Source organism: Porites lutea, chromosome 14, assembly GCF_958299795.1.
Source record: "Porites lutea chromosome 14, jaPorLute2.1, whole genome shotgun sequence".
In the NCBI taxonomy this organism is placed as follows: Eukaryota; Metazoa; Cnidaria; class Anthozoa; order Scleractinia; family Poritidae; genus Porites; species Porites lutea.
The window spans coordinates 18,095,552-18,112,689 of NC_133214.1; the positions used below are offsets into that span (position 1 = coordinate 18,095,552).

Here is a 17,138-nt window from a genome sequence, read left to right on the forward strand (position 1 = left end):
CTTTGTGAAGTCCTGAATGTGTACGATGTATTATTACACAAAGATCACTGTTTAACCGTTTTAAGTTGATGGTTCTCTATCGGCTCTATTGTGTCTGACTGTTCTTTCGTCAAATGCTTTTCAATTGGTTCAATGTTGGGTTGCGGTTCTAGAGAGATCAGGTGTTTATCGATCGCTTCATGTGGTTTTATCTTTTCCATGTCTAAAACATGTTCCTTTATATCTCCAACTTCTTTCTCTGTTTGAAATTTTTCCATTAAAGGCTGGATCGGATCGATGGGTTTGGGAGGAGGAATAGCCACCCTCTTTTTTGACAATTTAGAATGTGCATAATGATGTCTTACTTTCTTGTCCCTGTTGTTTTTGTCGGAACTTTGATTGGTTTTTTCCTTCTCGCTCTCTTGTCTTTTGACCTGGCTAGATCTAAGTTTAAGAGGGTGTATGCTCTTTGTCTCAAGAAAGTCACCCGGATTCGAGGCGACAAATTCTCGCCGCCTTGCATCTGCAGTAGTTTCATTGCTACTACTAGCTGTAGGATTAGCGTGACTAGAGTTGGTGTAACCAATATTGGCGTCACCAGGTATAAAGTCAACGGAAGTAGCGTAACTTTTTTCCAATGGCTCTTCTTCTTCGAAGCTAAGGGGTATCTGCATGCTGGTAATCTCTTCTATGCCAGGAATTTTCTCGTTTTCACTCATTTCACTTCCAATCGGAGGCAGCGACGGCAGATTCTTAATAGTCTTCATTTCATCACCGATTGATCCCATCGGAGTTGGTGATGTTACTGAAATAGTATCGATTGCCGGTATACTTGTCGGCTGTGGAAAACTGTTCGGTGGATCTAGCGAATACGAGGCTAGATTCTGCGGACCATCTGCTGTATACGTATCACTTGGTTCACTGCTCTTTGCCGAGCTGACATTCGAGGGAGCAGAGAACTTTGTTCTTAGATCAAGTTTCCTATTAACAAAGGGTAAGTTTTCTTGAGCGTATGTAGAGCTCGGAGTCGTGTTTCCGCGCGAGGTTCCATCTTCCGTGGGTGCAGCTGATGTGGGGATAACGTAGACGCTTTCTAAGACACCACCAAGGTGAGGTCCGATCTGGTTGCCTTCGGTATCTAGGAGGATAGTTGTTGAAATTTTGTCAAAGACCAAGACTTATGAAGTGCTTTTCTGAAAGTCCTCCGCATGTGATATCCACACTAACATTTCACAAATATTTTAGTGCTGGACTTATAATTATCAACTCAAGAAGTGACAACCGCCGGAAATTGAAAAAGGGAATTCGTACATCCATTACTGATCACGTGTCCTCTTTTTCGAGCTCTATTGGCTCCTCTCTTCGCGAGAATGACGACGTCACTCAGATTAACCCACCGGTAGTAAAATTGCTCATTTGAAATTTAAATTTTCTGGACCACGCCCTTTTTGCCCATATATGGGCATGCAATTTAAGATAGTAATGACATGTTCTGCTCTCTGATTGGTAGATGTATGAGACTAGCGAGGTTAACTTCACTGGTATCAAGTCAAGGATCAGGTATTTAACACCTTTAAGCACGCCAATAAACAATGTAGTGACTATGTGCATATTAAAATTGAACAACTTGAGTTGTTTTGTTAGAAATTCATATTTCTCTGTTGACTTGGAAGCCATGCATTTGGGTTTCGAGGCTATTCGTTGCAAGGCAGTTGTAAAGAATATTACAACAATACAAGCTCTGTTCTCCCGATTGTAAGTTGCTTATGCACTTACCTGAATTGTAGGCCAAATAGTTTCCGTAACGTCTAGGATTTTTTATTGAGCATCCCTTAAAACGTGGACAACAAACAGAAGAACAGTTACCAACACCAAAAAGCAAAACAAGCTTTTAAAAAACGAGTAAAGGGTGATGAATTTTGGTATTTACCTTGGAAGCGAGATGGAGAGTCCATACCAGAATTGTCAGCACGTTGCTAAACGATACCGTTGGTTTCATTCTCTGTGGTGAAATTTTGTTTTCCGCTGTCCACTTAGGCGAAGATGTTTAAGCATTTTTCCTTAAAGATATTTTAGTATTGTCGCACTCGAGGAAGACATTTGTAAATTAGAAGAAAATGACAACCTGTTCTGTTCAGCAGGTGTTTAAGTTTCAAGACGACCTTGAACAGGAAGGCATATTGAATTACCTGTCATTGTAAGCCCAGGAATATCTATATAAATGTAACTGATTTTAGCAGATCCTTCTTTTTCTAAAGGGAACCACAAAAGGAACCACAGCGCTACAAGAGCTGGCTCGTTCCCAGTCTGCCTCTCTATTTAGTTCGCACGCGGAGGACCGAACGCGAGAAGAGTGACCGAAGGGAACGCGAGGGGTGATGGAAATTTCTTCGTTCCCATCATCCCTGACGCTCCCCTTGTTCCCGCATCTCTCGTTAATAGGCTGATTTAGCAACAGTTGACGACGGCGCACGCAAATCAAACAACTGGAATGACCAATCGCAGAGAGGCAAATTGAGCACCGGAAGTCGCGTTTAGTCCTTTCCACGCGCTTTCCCGTCGTCGACGGACGTTCCCGTTCTGTTGCTAAATCAGCCTAATATTAATGAGAGACTGAGAGACGACTGAAGACCAGTAAGCTACAAGGGTCTTTCGAGTCCCACTGTTGTTATCCGGAATGCTATACGGTGTTGACGAATCCAAACAATTAAAAAAAACAAGGACACAAATCTACTACTGACCGGGTGATAAGGCTTGTGTGTGAGATGCTGGGTTCGACTGGGACTCTTGCTGTTTTGTTTTATAATTTAATTTTCCTTATAAGAATGAGTAGTAAACTAGTCAGTACCGCCAAACAACCTTCTACTGGGTAATCTGGAGCCGTTATTGCTGAACCGGTGTTACTTTACCCCAGGCTTCCCTGTTTGCTCCTATCCGGCTGCCGTGGTGTCATGGCACGAATGCTCTAAATCCTTGTCTTGTTGACACGACACTCCACTGTGTGACCTTCGACCGACAAAAGCGGCGATACATCACCGCTGTTTAGTTCCTCTTCCAGATTTTCAACCTCTAACGCACCTTGCTCCGATGAATCCATGCCGTCCAAATTCGCAAGTGACTGCTCAGTGATCTTACACCCAGCACCTTCGTTCTCATCGGTCAGCGGACGAGAGAGCCTGCTGCTCAGTCCCGGTCGAACCCAGCACCTCACGCATCCTTGTTTGGATTTGTCAACACCGTATATTCGGCTGCCGTGGTGTCATGGCACAAATGTTCTAAATCCTTGTCTTGTTGACACGACACTCCACCCTGTGACCTTCATAAGGTGACCAACGTTTTTAAGTCAGAGAATTCTAATTAACTCCAATCCAAGTAAGTCCATCCTTGCCTAGTCCTTAAAGGGCGTTTTCCCAGGCCTTCTCTGTCAATTTGCTTTGGTGATGTATCCAAGGCGATTGGACCACGTGACACTAAACGCATTGTCCGCTGGGAATAATGAGGCCTATGGACTAGGTTAAGCCCAAACTGGTTCCCAGGATTCTCTCCTACCCGTCTCGACTGGCCCTGGGAACGAGGTTAAAATAAGCCAATTTTACTGCGTGAAAGAAATAAATCATAAAAGCCCCTCAAAATCCTGGATACGTTTAAATATATTTAATTCGTACGACTATAAAAATAATTATCTTTAAACGTGCATGAGTCGTTAACATTCCAAAAATAAAGTTAGATTCATTGAACTCGTTTGTGCTTTTCCATGTTAGAACCATTTATCTTTCCGACAACTTTAGCTGCATGTCCTGAACCTCAATATTTCCTTTTTCACGTTCTCAAAGCTGTTTCTCGCAAACTTTTCTGTATTCTTGCAATATTAGCGTCGAGATTTTCCAATCCTCTTCGAAAATCCTCCTCTTCACCCGACAAAAGCGGCGATACATCACCGCTGTTTAGTTCCTCCTCCATATTTTCAACCTCTAACGCACCTTGCTCTAATGAATCCATGCCGTCCAAATTCGTAAAGGACTCCTCGCTGATCTTATACCCAGCTCCTTCGTACTCATTGGTCAGCGGACGGGAGAGCCGCCTGCTAGTGAAAGCAGGAGAGGGGTCTGGTTGCGACACTAATCTATCGGCAAATCGTAAATGTTTTTTGCCCTGTGCCACAGGACGCTGATTTTGAGTCCTCCGTGTCAAAGTCTCGTCGCTGCGGTCAATCGTTTGAGGAATTTTGGGATTAAATAATCTCGGAGAAGCAGTATTGTTGCTGTTACCTGTAATAAGTGACTTAGCCTCAGCGGGAGATAGCCCCAGAGTTGTTGGTTGTCCTCTGTACATAACGAACATGAACAAACCATCAGCAATTTTGCAAATAAAGTCCCAAATACTGCCAAATTTTTTTTTAAGGTGTCATAGCGACAAGCTTTCCAGGTATTAACAAATCAACGGAGTAACAGATCTAACCAGGAGCTAATAGAACATACCAAATAAGCCGGCAAGAGCACTACGGAGCGCCAATTCTAACGCTCGAACGCTGCCAATCCTGCCCCATTCATCATGGCGGACACTTCGGGAATCAAAGACGCTGTAATCTCTTAGTCTTCTCAAAAACAGTACAGAAAACGCGCAAATGCGCGGAAACTCGACACGTCTCAGCTTTGTTAGACTCCCACATAAACCTTCTTCAGGCCCGCTTCCCTCGAAATTTAGTTCCATCGAAAGGAAAAGTGCTCAAATGTACTTACATTGTTTTGACGTCTCTCTTAAGCAGATTATCCAGGCCGTCAAAAGAGACGGGGTTATCCAATGAACCGCTTTTTATGTCCTTCGGTTGAAACTGCTGAATGTCAGACAGAAGACGAGTCAGGGACTGCTGAAGGCCCCTGTCGAGTACAAAATACGACGTTTACACGAAGTGTCGCGCTGCAGATTCCGCGGTGAGATCCACCTGGCACAGAGAATTTTTACACGATTGCAAACGAAATGTAAAAAAATTATTCGAACTTCTAGGAAAAAAAGAGAGTGAGAGCCGGGAGCGGCTGAGGGAAATGTTAACTTGGTTTTGCGTTCACTACTCTCGCTTTCGCCTATGTTAATGTAGAGGTCCACATACTCCAGACACTTCGAATAAAACCGCCTTTTTGTAGTTCATGCTAGCTGTAAAGGAACAACAAATTTTCGAATGATAAACTTTTTTCGAGTTAAGATTTAGCTCACACTTTGATTTTGTGATAAAATCAAGGAATCGCGTTTTGCGGCATGGCTTCATGAACAATACCAAAGGAAAATACTACTTAGTAGCCTGCCTTCATGTATTGAACAGTTATTATAATTGCAATCACAGACTGGAAAAAGTAGAATGACACTGCACAGCATAAAAAAAAAGAAATTGAAGAAACTAAAGGTGCCACAGTAGCTTTCATGAGAAGCAATTCGTCCCGGAACCAATTCAAAGTAAATTAAACAGTACCGTAGAAAAGTACTACTTTGAGTGGTTACACATATCAGGATTTTAAACAAACTCACAACATTCGAACACGAGAGAAACTTGTCGAACTTCAATACTTAATTCTCCACCTTAGAAACAAGAGGGAAACTGGGGCGAATTAACTTTCGCAAAGACTTTTGGGACTGCTTCAGAAGCGATCCCAAAAGTCCTTGCGAAAAGGAGTTAAAATTACAAAAAATACACATCATTTACCTGGTAAGTTCTTTGAGTCTCTCGATTTCTGCGTCCTTTTGCTTCAAAGAAAGGTAAAGTATATTGACCTCTTTCTTCTCTGCTTCAGAGGAAAGGTGGGCAGCTTCAAGATCTGACTTCATTCTTTTATTTTCTAAAATGAAAGAAACCCTGTTACAAGGATTTCTCTGGCATTTCTTTGTCGACCTCCATTTCTTAAGACCGTCTGAAGTTTTTAGTCGCAGCCTCGAAACTGTGAGAAGCCTGGTTTCCACCAGCGCGACAGGCGTTCTTATTTCGTTTTGAGCCACGCACGTCGACCGGAAATGGACTTTTTGCACTCTCGAGCCGTGTTTTTGACCAAATTATTGAGCAGATGGTCTCTATAAGAGTAAACACAGTTATAAATACAAATTTGGTATCGTCAAGGCATATTATAAGAGAAAAAGGTTCACTTTCGGTTGACGTGCGTCGCTCGAAAACGTCGCTGTTTAAACTCCCTGTTAAAACTTTTGTAATTTTGCTTCCATCTGCAGCGTTGAATCGTTGGCTCCTGTGTAGACGGCGGTTAATCTCTTTTTCTTCATATCTCCGTATCTCATGCGTTTCACTCGACTGACTGAGAGAAAATTAAGAGAGGGAAAAAGAGAGACTGTTCGTGGTGTCTATATCCTGGGTTGAGCGTGCGTCTGTGTTTGTAAAAGTATTCGTTTAACTCTATTGTATTTTGACGCTACAGAAAACCAGGCTTTATTTAACAGATGGCTAACTGGACGATAACGTTATTTAACTCCATAATAAAAGTGCACCGAAACGGGAAAATAAACCTCACGAAGAAAAGAACCGTCCCGTTAAAATCTTACCAACAGTCAACTTTGATGCATCTTGCTGCCAATCTCTTTTTAACCGCAACAGTTCTTGTTCCTGTTTTGGGTTAAAACAACAAAATAGGAACGTTACGATACGTTACGTTAGGTTACGTTTTTTTAGCGGAGCTCCTTGCTCGCTCGCGCGCGCTTGAGCGGAGTCCCATAGCTAAGACAATTTGGTAATAAACCTCACGATCCATCCGCGAAAATTTGGTTATGACGTCAGCGTAAGACCGAACGCTGGCCGTACAGACTCTAGGGGAGGGGGAAGGGAGTCCAAAGTCAGCCCGTCGGAGGACGAGTATGTTAAAGCTGAGATGAAATTTTGCATTTCAAGCACCCCGCTCGTTTCGGCGGTAAATCACATGGCCGCCAGGACTTTTAGAGAGAAAAAAGCAACAACAACAAAACGAGTCTTTCTTTCCACCAAATTTTAATATCCACATTGACTTGGATCACAGGGAAAGAGCTAGAGCGAAAAATAAATAACAATGGAGACCAATTTTGTTGGTAGAAAAACATGAAAATTATATAACGGCGGTGAGAAAATGAGAAATGCTTGCGGCTACCAAGGTGAAAACCAGCGGCAGTGAACAAACAAAGTGAACAGGAACACAAACATTTCCTCCATAAAATGTATGAATAGGAAGTTAAAAGTAGTTTTACGTTTTCGTCGTGCAAAACAACGGCAAGGAAATGTACCAAAAAAATGTGCTGCACGTGCAAAGTTGTTTTTTTTGCTAATTAGAAAAAAAAGCGTGCTGCACGTGCAAAGTTTTTGTTTTTTTGCTAATTAGATCTATTGTTGTTGTTTTTTTTACCGTTCTCGTTGTTTTCGCCTTGTCTTTAGTATTAGACAATTTTATATTTTCTTTGAGGAATTTATAAATATTAAAGAGAGCTTCGCTTTTAGCCCTGGCTAAATTTATGTATTAGATTTGCACATTTTGTTCCAAAGAACGTCCATCATGCGACTCTAACACTGCCCGGTAAATGGTTATTTAAAAAATTAAGCTGTGGTTATAAAAAAGGCCACATTACCTTATTGGATAAAATCAGCAGAAACTTCTTCTTTTCCTCTTGTAATTCACTTAAATTCTACCGGGTTATATAAAAGAAATAAGTCACTTTTGATAGTCAACAAATTACGCAATTGTCTCAACAGTAAAAGCTAAGTAGATTACCCACAAAGCTTATGGTGATGTTAAAACCGTAGAGAGCCCCGGAAAAAATTATTTTGTAGGGGTGGAGTGGGTTTTCGGCGTGTTTCCGACAAAAGACGATTCTCTAATCATGTTTCGTATCCGACCTAAATATGACATCCCATTTCAAAACACTCCAACAGGATTTGTTTGGAACACTAACATGGCCGCCGTTGTTTAGAACAACAGCATGGCCCCGTGACGTCATATGAAAACGCTCACAACCGAGTTGAGTCTTGATGGACCTACAATATTTAATAAGTCGCGTCTACTTAAAAATGTACCCAATACCACACCCCAGTCAACTTCTGTGTGCATTTCGACGCGTTAAATAGCACTTCATTTCGACAAAAAAACCCGGATAAACGCGAAAAATCAGAGATTTTTCAACGAAAGAGGTGTATAAAAATTTCTGACCTGAGAAAGTTGATCACGGTGTCTTAGTAGCTCCTCTTTGTTATTTTTCTCTTCTGTTAGTTGTTTCTGTAGAACAGTGTTCACCGACCTACAGGCTGCCACTAAAAGAAAAGCAAAGGGAAAAACATTTTCGATGAAGGCTCTTGTTGTCTTCAAAAAAGTGAAGTGAAGAACTACAATGAAATGCATTGCACATGGGTGGACGCCACTTCCACCTTTTTCCCGCCCTTGGCTTGTTTTCCCGCGCTGTTTGCTCTTGGCACTGGGTGGCCTAGTGCAAGTTTTCCCGCCCTTTCAACCAGTTACTTGTTTTCCCGCGCTTGGTACCTAACCTTTGTTTTAGGGTCTGAAAACAATAGCTACACCTATAAATTACACCTGTCAAAGTTCTATTATATGACCTCTGGTGACCTACTGCAAGTTTTTCCGCCCTTTCAACCAGTTACTTTTTTTCCCGCTTGGCACTACGCCTTATTTACGCATTACAAACCAATATCAGATCAGTCAAACGTTTTCCAAGTCACCGAAAACGGTTTACAGATCTTTGTTATTTGTCAGTGCTAAACACTAGGAACAAAAACTTACATTCAAATGCTAAATCTGTCTTGGCAGAGGACTTATCTTCTTGTTTCTTCAATGATCCTTCTTTGAGCTTTTGGTGGGCAATAAGGAGTCTTCTACAAAGTTTCAAAATAAGAGTGAGTCAGTGGAAGAAAGTTAGAGGTATATTGGGAGGGGAGGAAAGTGTGTGACATCACAAATTTAAGAATTTATGAAATTCTGGGGCTCGTTGAGGTTCGACCCTTGTCCGCAAAAACTCAATAGTTTTTGTTCCGTGTCGACTGTGTCATAATATCGCGTGTTTTTGTATTTATGGTGCGTAAATCAAAGTAGTTTTCATTATTGAGTCAAAAATTTCTACACTCTACAAATGCTACAAGAGCGTGGTAACGAATCAGTTTGGGCTCACTACGACCATTCATGATTTCAAAAATGAAGTTCGCATACAAACCTTCGTAGTTGAGCGTTTTCGACTTTAAACGGCTTTACAGCCTGCTCGATATCCTGAACTACAGACGCTGTTTTGTCTTTCTCCCAAAGATACGGAAGTAGTTTAGCTGCGTCATCTATTTCGTTCAACAGTCGATTTACTTCCAAGTCACCTATGAACAAAGTACACAGGGTGTTGAAAGCTATTAACGATCTGGGGCCCGTTTCTCGAAAGTCCCGGTAACTTTTCGGGCCCGAAAACAAATATTCAAATCGAAATATAAAGAATAAGAGCGCCGGTCCTGGCTAGCAGACTACTCCATTCTGTTTCACTAACTGATAGTTTTATCATGCTAGATGCAAAACTATTGAAACCTCGATCTTTAATGTAAACGGAGACAGCTTACCGGGCCCGTTAATTATCGGGACTTTCGAGAAACGGGCCCCAGGTCCCAGTTGTTCAAACGTTGGATAGCGCTATCTATCAGATAAATCACTATCCAGTGGATAAGTATTAGGGAAACAAATTACACTATCTACGGGATAGAGATTTATCCGATGGATTGCGCTATCCAGCCTTTGAACAACCGAGGCCTGGCTCTGGTCTCTGAGTAGAGAGCGCTGTACACTCAAGACATGATATTCGGCTCAGGCAGCACTTGTACTAGTGAGTCGGTCATTGAGTTCTGATTCGCTCGCTCCTCAAGGCAGGTAGGAGAGAACCCTGGGAACGAGGTTGGCACAGGTAATGCTTTAACATTCAGATACCAATGAAAAAAAAAACAAACAAACAGCAAACGGTCTGTACTAACCCGTACTTCCAAGAAGCGCTCTTAGTTCATCAACAAGATACTGAATCATCCGCGCCTGGTTTTCAGCAGATGATGATTGCATTCTTTCCCCAGGGCTGGGTTTACCAGATACTTTCAATGGAGGAGTAAGATGTCTGGTTGTTGAATCTTCGGATAAACCAGCCTGGTCGTCAAGAGATTTTGTCAGGTTTTGACTTGTATTTGGGAGTAATTCCTCGTCCACGTAAGATGAAGGAGTGAAACTAGGCGAAACAATTCTCACCCGTTTCTTGGGTTCAGGCACAGTATCTATCTCCCGTTGAACGGAATTATGGTCTCCTTGTTTCAAACTTTCATCATTGTGTTCACTGCCAACTAAATCCATCCGCCCCCCTGATCTAGAGTCATTATAGTCACTTTCCTGAATTTTTTGAACAGAAAATCCTGAATAATCCAGACTTCTTCTTGCTGACGTTTTTCTTGGATTGGAATTCGGATTTCCTTCCCTTTCTGAAATGTTTTCTGGTTGCGCTCCGGTTGAGCGTTGAGGTGCATCGCGTTGAAGTGAACTGTCTTCATTTTGTTGATGATTCTCCAGTTGTTGCATCATGGAATGTTGCAGTTGTAACTTTTGCTCCGTTTGGTGACTTGGACTTTGCTGTCTCTGAATTCAAAGAAATACATAAGACTAGTTCTTTAATAATCTCCTGAGCAGTGATAGTTCTAGGCTCAATCTCCAGCCTTAAGTGCTTCCATGCGCAAGCGAGTTCAAGTCCCGCCTCAACCTATAGCTGGATTTGTTCTAGCCTTTGCGCTATAAATACATGTACTGCCGAGGGTAAATACAGGAATAATTATTTTAGAAGGGTGAAACGACAGCAACTTACTTGAAGCAGCTCATAACGTTCTTTGAGTTGCGCTAGTTCGTGTTGAAGTTCTGCTTCTCTTCTCTGCAGCTGTTGGCGTTTATGTCGTTCTTCTGCAGTAAGAACAGGTGTGGACGATACCAAACGATCATTGTAGGCTGTTGATCTAACAGCAACTTCTTCATGACGATGCAATGGTGATGGAGTGGCTGGATTGAAAAGCAATTAAACATGTAAGAACATGGCCTGTGTGGCAGGAGTTAACAAGGGAACAGGAGGGAGCAATCTGGGCGGAAACGGTCATCTCGCCACCACCAAGAAGTCGACTCGCCACCAAGTAATAACTCTGTAATCAAATTCGAATAAGCTTGGACAAGAAGGAAAAATTCTAGGTAAGTAATCCTAGGTCAGTAAACATGTCGATTAATGCAGGGTCATTACTTGGTGGCGATTAGACTTCTTGGTGGCGATTTCGTTGGTGGTGAGATGATTTGGTGGCGAGATGCCAGTGAACCATTTGGGCCCCTGAAGAGGAGGGAAAAGGGGACCTTTCCTTGGGTGCGTCTCTTGCTCTCACGTGCCTGAATTCCCCCTTCCCCTCTTAACACCTGACACGCAGGCTAGCCGGGGGCCACATTTATAGCAGCCGGGGGAAATCCCGGACCCCGCCTCTTAATGATAGCCCTGAATTTTAAGAGGCCAAGCAGAGACATTTAATAGATAAGGGGCATTTAAAAGAGCGTGAGCTTTATTCCCATAACTGTAACACTTAGGGAGTAAAACAGTTCACATGTTTGTACCTTTGTCTTCAGAGCTGGCAGTGGGGATCACAACTTTTCTACTGGCTGCTTTTGCCGTCTGTCTGTCAAACTTTCCTGGTCTTCCTATTGGTTGAACAGCTGGAACTTTTTTATTGGAGGAAGTGGCAGTTTTGCTCACACTTGCAACTCTTGAATGTGATGTGCTATCTGAAAAACAAGTGTATTAGCAGGACATCACACTGGCAGAAACTACTCCTAAAGTTGCCTGAAACAAACCACAAAAAAGTGTTTTGAAGCCAGGGGGGTACTTTAGGAATCTTTGGGTGGGGGTGTGCTGCTGGGACCCTGGAACCCTTAACCTATACCAAAGCTAGTTCAGCTGAATTTTGCCACCCTATACTAGACTAAACTCCCAAATATCCCCCTATCCTAGAGTAGCTTTTAGGCTGAGTTGCATAAATATAAATTTGCCGATTTGATTTTTTTATCTTTTTGAGTGGCAATTCCGGGTTTCCGTAGTCTCTACTAAAATCTTCAACCAATTGATCAGTTCCTGCAAAATGACACCCTATTCTAGACTTAAACACTTTAATTTATATACCCTATCCCAGAATGAACAGCTTGAAAACCATACCCTTCACCGCCGCACATACCTACAAAGCCCATATATGGCAGTACCGCCCCCCCCCCCCCCCCACGGCCCCGGGTTTTTAAACTCCTGTGCATTCCTCTCCAAACCAACCACTGCCCACTAGAACTGTCAAACTTTAAGTCACAATAATGACAAAGATCAATTTTCTCTTAACCATATTCATACACTGTCAAGAGATAAGTTATAAGAATTAATAAAATGATCACCCAAGAGAAAATGCCTTGATCTATTATCAAATTCTCACAACTAATTCTTTAAGGAAATGTATGGAGATCAGTTTGGAGAATTTCTATGTGGATACAGGGGCTTAAAGGGTTAAACTGCATTTTAAAATTATTCAAGCGTTAACAGGAATGAAACTTCACCTTTATCTTCATTGTCCAGTATATTTGACAGCAATGCAGCACATCTGTTTAAGCCTCTGTCAACTGCAGATGCCTATAAATGACCAACAATGTGGTATCTTAACAAATACTAGAAATGAGTGGTTTGAATACTGAGGTTGTCATCTAGGGTTTGGGACAGGGGATATTACCTGGCTGGATTGTTTAATGAGGCCCTATAAGGGTAAAATTCAAACAAGCGAAATAAGCCAGACGAAATTGCAACAAATGACGTAGAGATGGGTATTTGAAACTGCAACAGTAGCAAGGACCATCACAAATACAATACCTCCTCATCCATATGCAAAGTGAATGTGGAAGGTAGTTGCTAAGAAGTGATCACCCATTGAGGTTTGACTGTCAGCTCCCTGAAAAGATCCCAGAGAGACATACAAGGAAGATTCTCATCCTAAATGAGTTAATGTGAAGTACCTGGTCTTCAGAATCTGAGGTATAAAGACTGTACCCAGGTTTAGATTCCTTGGTAGCACTTCTCTGTCCTTTCTGAACTCTGAATTAGTTTGAGGACAAAAAAAAAATCAAATCATCACATTCATTTATTTAATACTTCATCTATGATGATAATGATGATGATGATGATGATGACGATGTCGCATTAATAGAATAGAAGATAAGGACGCATGCATTCATTATGCTTTAAGAAAACAAATGAGGAAATTAATGAACCATAAGCTGAGGCTTCAATAAGCTTTTCAGATTATGCATAACTTGGAAATATTGCGCCCGAAAGGCTTACCTTTTAACCGCAGGAGGTTTAGATTTCGAAGCGAGGCCTCGAGCTACCAAGGATGCCTTGGACGCCTTAAACACAACAAAGAAAAATCAAAATGACTGTAAGGTTGTCGACAACAACAAACTTAGCAAGCTTGCGTAAACTGAATCGTCAATAGATTAATATTTTCACACGCGAGATTTAAGTAAAAAAGAAAGTGACCCTATATCAGTACGCCAGTTTTAAAAAGGATCTAAGTACCTTTCCCGGAGCCCTACTTTTCATTCCTTAAAGAATCGAAGTCTATTTTAATATTTCGGTTTCTTCGTCTTTTGCCGCCATACGTCGCCATTTTGAATTGTTTTAATCCCCGCGAAAATCCGCTGCATGATCACATGAGCCCGCGTCATTACTTCAGACAAAATGGCGGACGACACAAAGTGAAAAGTTGCCGATTTTTTTATTTTTCATCTCCGATCACTGTAAAGTATGGTCAGTGCAGACTTACTGAAAAAGGTAGCAATATGTGGTGCTGCTTTATCTTGTTTTGGAGCAGCATTTTTCCACCACAGAATACAAGGTAGTTTTAAAAATGAGAAATTAAGTTTCTGTGCCTAGCTATGGTCAAAGTTTGGTGTGATTGATTGTTCCTAGTTATCAAACTACAAATTACTCCTTGACCAATGCATTACTACAGAAAGAGTATAAAGGATGACATGTGAGCATACTTTTTGGTATGATCATTTTCTGAGTTCTCTCAACCTGACTGGTTGATCAAGCATTCATCTGGTCTGGGAGAAACTCTTTGATGATCACTATCAGGTAGAGTGCCCCAAAATAAGTTGAAGTAATGTTAGGCTGAGAAAACAGCTGACATTTGGTGATGCTACCACTAGTTTCCCCGCCAAATGACGTCTTAGAAACGAGCGCAGAAATTCCATACTGAGGACATGTCACTACCCAGACCTGGGTAGTGCTTCTGATTGGTTGCACCACGTGGGAAGTTTGATTCAACCAATCAGAAGCACTATCAGGGTAGTGAGCCGTCATCAGTATGGAATTTCTGCACTCATTTCTCAGACATCATTTGGTGGGGAAACCAGTGGTAGCATCGCCAAATTTCGGCTGTTTTCTCAGGCTAAAGTAATGAACATCTTACTTTTTTAGCAAAGATAGCTGCCCAAGATTATTACAAAAAATCTGTTGAGGTGCTTAGGAATCACCAGCTGGCATCAGATACTCTGGGGAAACCTGTTAGAATTCCTTATGTAAATCTAACAAGAAAGGACATCAGGCTTGGACGTGAGTTTGCTCAGGCAAGTGAAATGTTCAGAGATGCCAGCCTCTGGAGATCTAAAATCTGGAGACTCCCTGTTTTGCACTACAGCCCCCCCTCTCACCCCCTAATCCCACCCCCACCAGCCACAAATTTACCCCGCAAAAATGTCCCAGAAACCATACAATGAAATAAAAAAGTACAAATTTTGAGGGAAAAACTGGGCTAAATTCAAACTAAAGCGCAGAAAAGCTCAAAAGTCTATTTGATCCAGGAGATTTGGGGACCTGTAAGGGAGAGTGGGGAATCAGTGCTGTATCCGGGAGACTCCCAGATAATCTGGGAGAGTTGGCATATATGAAATGTTCCTTTGAGGAGAGGGACTTTAGGTAAACTGTAAGAAAAATAGCGCAAATACCAAAATAGCATGTTTAAATCGACGAAATACCAATACCACATATGATCAGTCATGCTACATTTAGTGCGAGTGCGCATGAAAATCACCCCATGCCGCGTCTCGCCTTTCTTGCATGGGGTGACTTTCATGCACTCACATTTTGCTTGCTCTACTATCCCTGAGGGAAAATGAGGGCCTACTTGTAGTTTAAGGGGGATGGGAACCCAGAAGAATAGGGGGTGGGAGAAATGAGAGGGAAGCGGGAGAGGAAAGGCTAATAGGTTGGAGTTCTAAAAGGGTAAGGACTGGAAGAAATGGGAGAAATCATCCAACAGTGCTTAACTGTTTAGCAGTTGAAAAAGGGTTAAACGAGGAAGCCTTCCAAGTTCTGGTCACTCAAAGTAAACAGACACTTCTAAAACTTGGGGATTCCATAATAGCATCATTATTTACTGTGGTTAGTGTGACAATTTTTTCTCTTCTTAACAGATAGTTATTCCAGTTAGAGGAAGCAAAATCTCAGGGAATTTATATTCATTTGCTACAAAGAGGGGAGAGGAAGGGTATGTATTTGATTACTTGGGTCAAAATAATATAATTATTTCGAGCAATCATAGGTAGTCCCTAGGATTGGATCAAGAGAAAACAGGAAGCTTCAGCAACAAGGATGATGAAGGTGATGAAAACATCCCTTACAAAGTGAATTCATGCTTTCCCAAGTTGCTCAATTCATCAAATGTTGGTGAATTTTTCTGGGGTTACATTCTAAAGACCTGTATCTAAGTTTCAATCTAGAATCTGAAAATTTTGTTTTGTGTCCACATCCTTTTCAACATGTAAATTAAGGCAGTTTTAATTTCATGTCATGGTTATAGAATGACAACAAAGACGTTTACAAAAATGCAATGAACTTACGAAGTTATTGTTTTGCTAATCTAAACCTATTGCTTTTTTGTCATTCTCATCATTGTTGCTTATAAGCTCCCTGAGGGTTGATTTCTAGGGTCGCATAATTTTTACGTGAGTACGTGGGTAAAATTTACGTTCGCAAATAAAATGGAGGCAATGCATGAAAAATTGCTTATAAGCATAAAAGTTGAACCTTGCTCAACTTCTCATTTAAGTTCAGCACTTTTTATCTTGCCTCTGTTTTATTTACGTGGTTAAAATTTACGTGTGTTAACTTGTGTAGCCAAAACAGCATCAGTGGAAATCAACTTTTTTATTATTTTTGCTTTTACTGTTTGACAGATCATTTCATATACACACCATTTTAATCGTGGCATACACTGATACAATTTGTAAACAGTCCATGCATTTCTGTTTTTTTCTTTCTAGGTGGGTACTAGAGAGAGTAGAGCTTGAAGCAGGGCCAGAACATCCCAGAATAAAAATTGTACCAGAGGATTGATTTTCAGGGATTTCCAAGAATGAAGATAATGGAGGAAACCTGAATGGCATTCTGAGGTTTTTCCCATGATGAAGAAAGCGTTGCCTAAATACTGGAATTTATTCCTTTTAACTGTGTTATGGCATTCAACACTTTGCACTACAAAAGGTGCTGCACAGGACAACCACTTTGTGGTTATATGAAAGTGAAAGACAAACTGTATGCATCAGAGATAAACAGTGTTCAATGGAAAAATCTTTTATTTTCAAGACAAATGAAGTCTGAGAAATGAGCTTGAGAATTCCATTATGATTAATTCGCTAAATAAACAATATGTAGAAAATTTATCATTCAAGAAATTTTCTCATTTTTTGCACAATTTCATTGAAACAATTTGTTGGAGAGAATATCTGCAAAAAGTTAACTGTCATATTATAACATTATGCCAGCTATATTTGGGAGTTTCTAACAGGGACGTTGTCAGTTACCAGTTAAGAAAAATGCAAAAAAGCAAGTTTACAGACAGATGTACTGTTATAATGCATTTAAGCTGAGAAAAAGTTTTTGTAGAGGCATTTTTTCCTATTAAACTTGAAAAAGTAACATCATTTTTCTGCATGTGTGTTACTTTTTGGTACATATCCTTGCCATCACTGCATGACTACAATATGAAATTGCCCAATGCAACATTTTTCTAAACTTTGAATAATTTCCACATGATCCCTAAGAATTCAGCTCCAGGAAAATTAAAATTTGCC

The 17,138-nt window shown here is 41.1% G+C and overlaps 3 protein-coding genes across 3 annotated transcripts; 1 reads left to right on the top strand and 2 right to left on the bottom strand.

Moving 5' to 3' along the window:
* Nucleotides 1-35: 35 nt before the first annotated feature.
* LOC140925285 (uncharacterized) lies at nt 36-2,240 on the bottom strand. The gene is made up of 3 exons (XM_073375280.1): nt 1,910-2,240; nt 1,756-1,810; nt 36-1,117 (listed from the first exon to the last, which is right to left on the bottom strand). The coding sequence occupies exons 1-3, from the start codon at nt 1,976-1,978 to the stop codon at nt 45-47; spliced, it is 1,197 nt and encodes a 398-aa protein (XP_073231381.1). The 5' UTR covers nt 1,979-2,240; the 3' UTR covers nt 36-44.
* Nucleotides 2,241-3,684: 1,444 nt separating this feature from the next.
* On the bottom strand, nt 3,685-13,685 carry LOC140924481 (uncharacterized). The gene is made up of 15 exons (XM_073374504.1): nt 13,579-13,685; nt 13,342-13,406; nt 13,017-13,095; nt 12,567-12,639; nt 11,589-11,756; nt 10,810-10,997; nt 9,944-10,586; nt 9,154-9,304; nt 8,727-8,818; nt 8,142-8,242; nt 7,564-7,620; nt 6,517-6,577; nt 5,675-5,807; nt 4,719-4,856; nt 3,685-4,303 (listed from the first exon to the last, which is right to left on the bottom strand). Exons 1-15 carry the CDS (start codon nt 13,600-13,602, stop codon nt 3,799-3,801), a joined length of 2,478 nt encoding a protein of 825 aa, XP_073230605.1. The 5' UTR covers nt 13,603-13,685; the 3' UTR covers nt 3,685-3,798.
* Nucleotides 13,686-13,742: 57 nt separating this feature from the next.
* On the top strand, nt 13,743-17,128 carry LOC140924010 (cytochrome c oxidase assembly factor 1 homolog). Its single transcript, XM_073374014.1, has 4 exons — nt 13,743-13,897; nt 14,485-14,633; nt 15,480-15,553; nt 16,329-17,128. Exons 1-4 carry the CDS (start codon nt 13,807-13,809, stop codon nt 16,399-16,401), a joined length of 387 nt encoding a protein of 128 aa, XP_073230115.1. The 5' UTR covers nt 13,743-13,806; the 3' UTR covers nt 16,402-17,128.
* Nucleotides 17,129-17,138: the final 10 nt, after the last annotated feature.